General features: G+C 47.4%; 1 protein-coding gene across 1 annotated transcript in view; it reads right to left on the minus strand.

Moving 5' to 3' along the window:
* C15H22orf46 (chromosome 15 C22orf46 homolog) overlaps positions 1–1,080 on the minus strand; it is an 8,595-nt gene extending 7,515 nt beyond the window's left edge. Inside the window, exon 1 of the mRNA XM_026782417.1 lies at positions 871–1,080. Coding sequence (XP_026638218.1) covers positions 871–1,080 — 210 coding nt within the window. The remainder of the gene's footprint in view (positions 1–870) is intronic.
* Between the last annotated feature and the right edge of the window lie 1,515 nt (positions 1,081–2,595).

Below are 2,595 nucleotides of genomic sequence, written 5' to 3' on the forward strand. Positions count from 1 at the left end.
AACAGAGAATAAAGAAGGAAGCCATCAAGAGAGCGTGTGAATGTTTCTGTTCCTAAACCCCCTCAGATAGAAAAGTCTAGTTTACACCTACTCTGTGGATTCCTCTCAAGGCCCTGTGCTGCTGGAGGCTGGCCCCCCAGATAGCAGTAGCCAAGGCTTTATAACTGGCTAAATGTTCTCTCTCTCACTAAGCAACACTTCTTACTTGATGGCCTGTTTCTTTTCCTTCCTTTTACATCTTGCAAAACAGAGTTCCGTGGCTCTGGCTGGCTGGGAACTAGATATGTAGACCAGGATGGCTTCAAACTTGGGGCAGTCCCCGCCTCTGCCTCCTGAATGTTGGGATTACAGGCTTGTACCAACCACCACACACACTAGCCCATGTGTACATGCCATAGCATAGGTGTGGAAAGGACAGTTTGTGGGACTTCTTCTTCTACTTTCACCATGTGGGTTCTGGGGATCAAAGTCAGGTCGTCAGGCTTGGCAGCAATCACCCTTACACACTGAGCCATAATTACATGTACATAACTTTTTTAAAAGGAGAAAGGGAAGGTTACTCCAGGCAGACGCAGACAGCCATGGTTCAGAACTACATGCTGGCGGCTCTGCCCGGGTGGTGTAGTGAGGTCTCCAGAGTCATAGCTATGAGTGATGGATTCATGGAGGGTCCCTAAAACTTGCAAATGGATTGAGTGTATGGAGTGAGAAACAGAGGCAAATCTGGGGTGTCTCCTGGGTTGAAGGCTTAGATGTTGATTACACAGACCAGCCTAAGCTCTTTAGTTCATCTCTGATACACAAGACACAGAACGGGGTCCAGGTAGCAAGTGACTAACAATTGTGATGCTAAGGAAGTGGCCCCTTTACCTTGGTGGCATTCTTCTTGCTGGTCCTGGAAACCCGGTACCAATACTGTTGGATCTGCCAGATCAGAAAGAGGCAGAAGACAATCAGATTACTACAACACCGGGGGTCCCTGCAGCTTTGATCCTGGGGTAGTAGGCCCCTTACTGGATCCCACTCAGGGCCATGGAATGGACCCACCACAGCACAGGCTCCCAGAAGTGGTAGCAACATGGCAAAGATTAGGTCAGGTAGATGGTGTTTTAGGGGAGTGGGAAGGAAACACTGGTGTGGCTGGCTCAGCCAGTTTGGGATGATGTACCCCTTACTTCACAGTATCTCTGTCACTGAGGCCACCTCACAAAGGAGCCTGCCTGCCGCGGTACTTTCAGCTCTAGCTAGTTCTGGCTAGCAGGCCCTTGGGAGAGGAAACCTCTCCTGGCCAGACCAGACTAGGCTCAGACAGGAGCTCCAAGATGGAGTGTTATGCCTCCATGTGGCCAAATGGCTAAACAGTGGGTTGGGTTCAAGTGAGACCTGCTCAGCTTTCCCTGACATTGGTACCAGAGTCTTCACCAAGGACAGTGAGGGAAATAGCATCCATAATCGGGGCCATAAACTGTGCCCAGGGAGGGACTGATAAATAGCTTAAGATGATCCCTTGGTAACAAAGACTAGACAGAGGACTTTGATCCCTTGGTCTCTCATGGAAGCAAAGACTAGACAGAGGACTTTGAACCTAAAGGAGCTAGTGGCATAATAAAACCTTACCTGGTTGATGGGTAGTCGGGTGCATTTGGACAGAAGGAATAGCTTCTAATGTTCTACAGCATGGTGGGATAACTATGTTTGACAACACTTCATTGAATTTGTTTGTTTCTTGGTTTTGAGACAAGACCTTTCTATATAGCTCAGGCTATCCTCAAATTCACATTGATCCTCCTGCCTCAGACTGAGTACTGGGAATACAGGCATTTACTACCAGATTCCATCATATCACACAAGATGCTAAAGAACTTATCTCCAAATCACTCACTGTCATCATCTCCCCTCTCCTACTTTTGCTTTTCTGAGATTTCTGGCTTAGAAATCATTGTACAACCCAGGCTGACCTCAAACTCACAACAATCCTCCTGTCTCAGCTTCCTAAGTGGTGGCAATACAGGCACAAGCCACAAGGCCTTTACTTTATTAAATAAAACAAATTCCATTTCTAGAGTTAAAGGATACAAGAAATGCTGGTTAGTGGTGGTGCACGCCTTTAATCCCAGCATTCAGGAGGCAGAGGCAAGCGGATCTCTGTGAGTCTGAGGCCAGTCTGGTCTACAAGAGCTATTTCCAGGACTGGCTCCAAAGCAACACATAGAAACCCTGTCTCAAAAAAAAAAAAAGAATACAAGAAGCCTTTCTGCTCTGCTTTGTGGGTTTCTTACTTCTGGAACACAGGCAGTCTTGAAGGAGTAGGGTCTAGGCAACAGTAAGGATGATGAAATCATAACAAAACTGTCTAGAGAAAACTTGTTTGGCCTTGAGAAAAGAGAACTCGGGAGAGGAGGAAGGGTGAAATAGAACATGCTGGGCATCTCCATGTTGCTCTGGCTTAAACCTTTCTGTACTCTGGAGTGAAGAGAATAAGTGTCATGTCAAGAGGCTGCCTGACATGAACGACTGAACGATGTAACCTGCCCAACCATGGAAAAATCTAGGTTCGCCGGGCGGTGGTGGTGCACGCCTTTAATCCCAGCACTC

This window comes from Microtus ochrogaster, chromosome 15 (genome assembly GCF_000317375.1).
Source record: "Microtus ochrogaster isolate Prairie Vole_2 chromosome 15, MicOch1.0, whole genome shotgun sequence".
NCBI lineage: Eukaryota > Metazoa > Chordata > Mammalia > Rodentia > Cricetidae > Microtus > Microtus ochrogaster.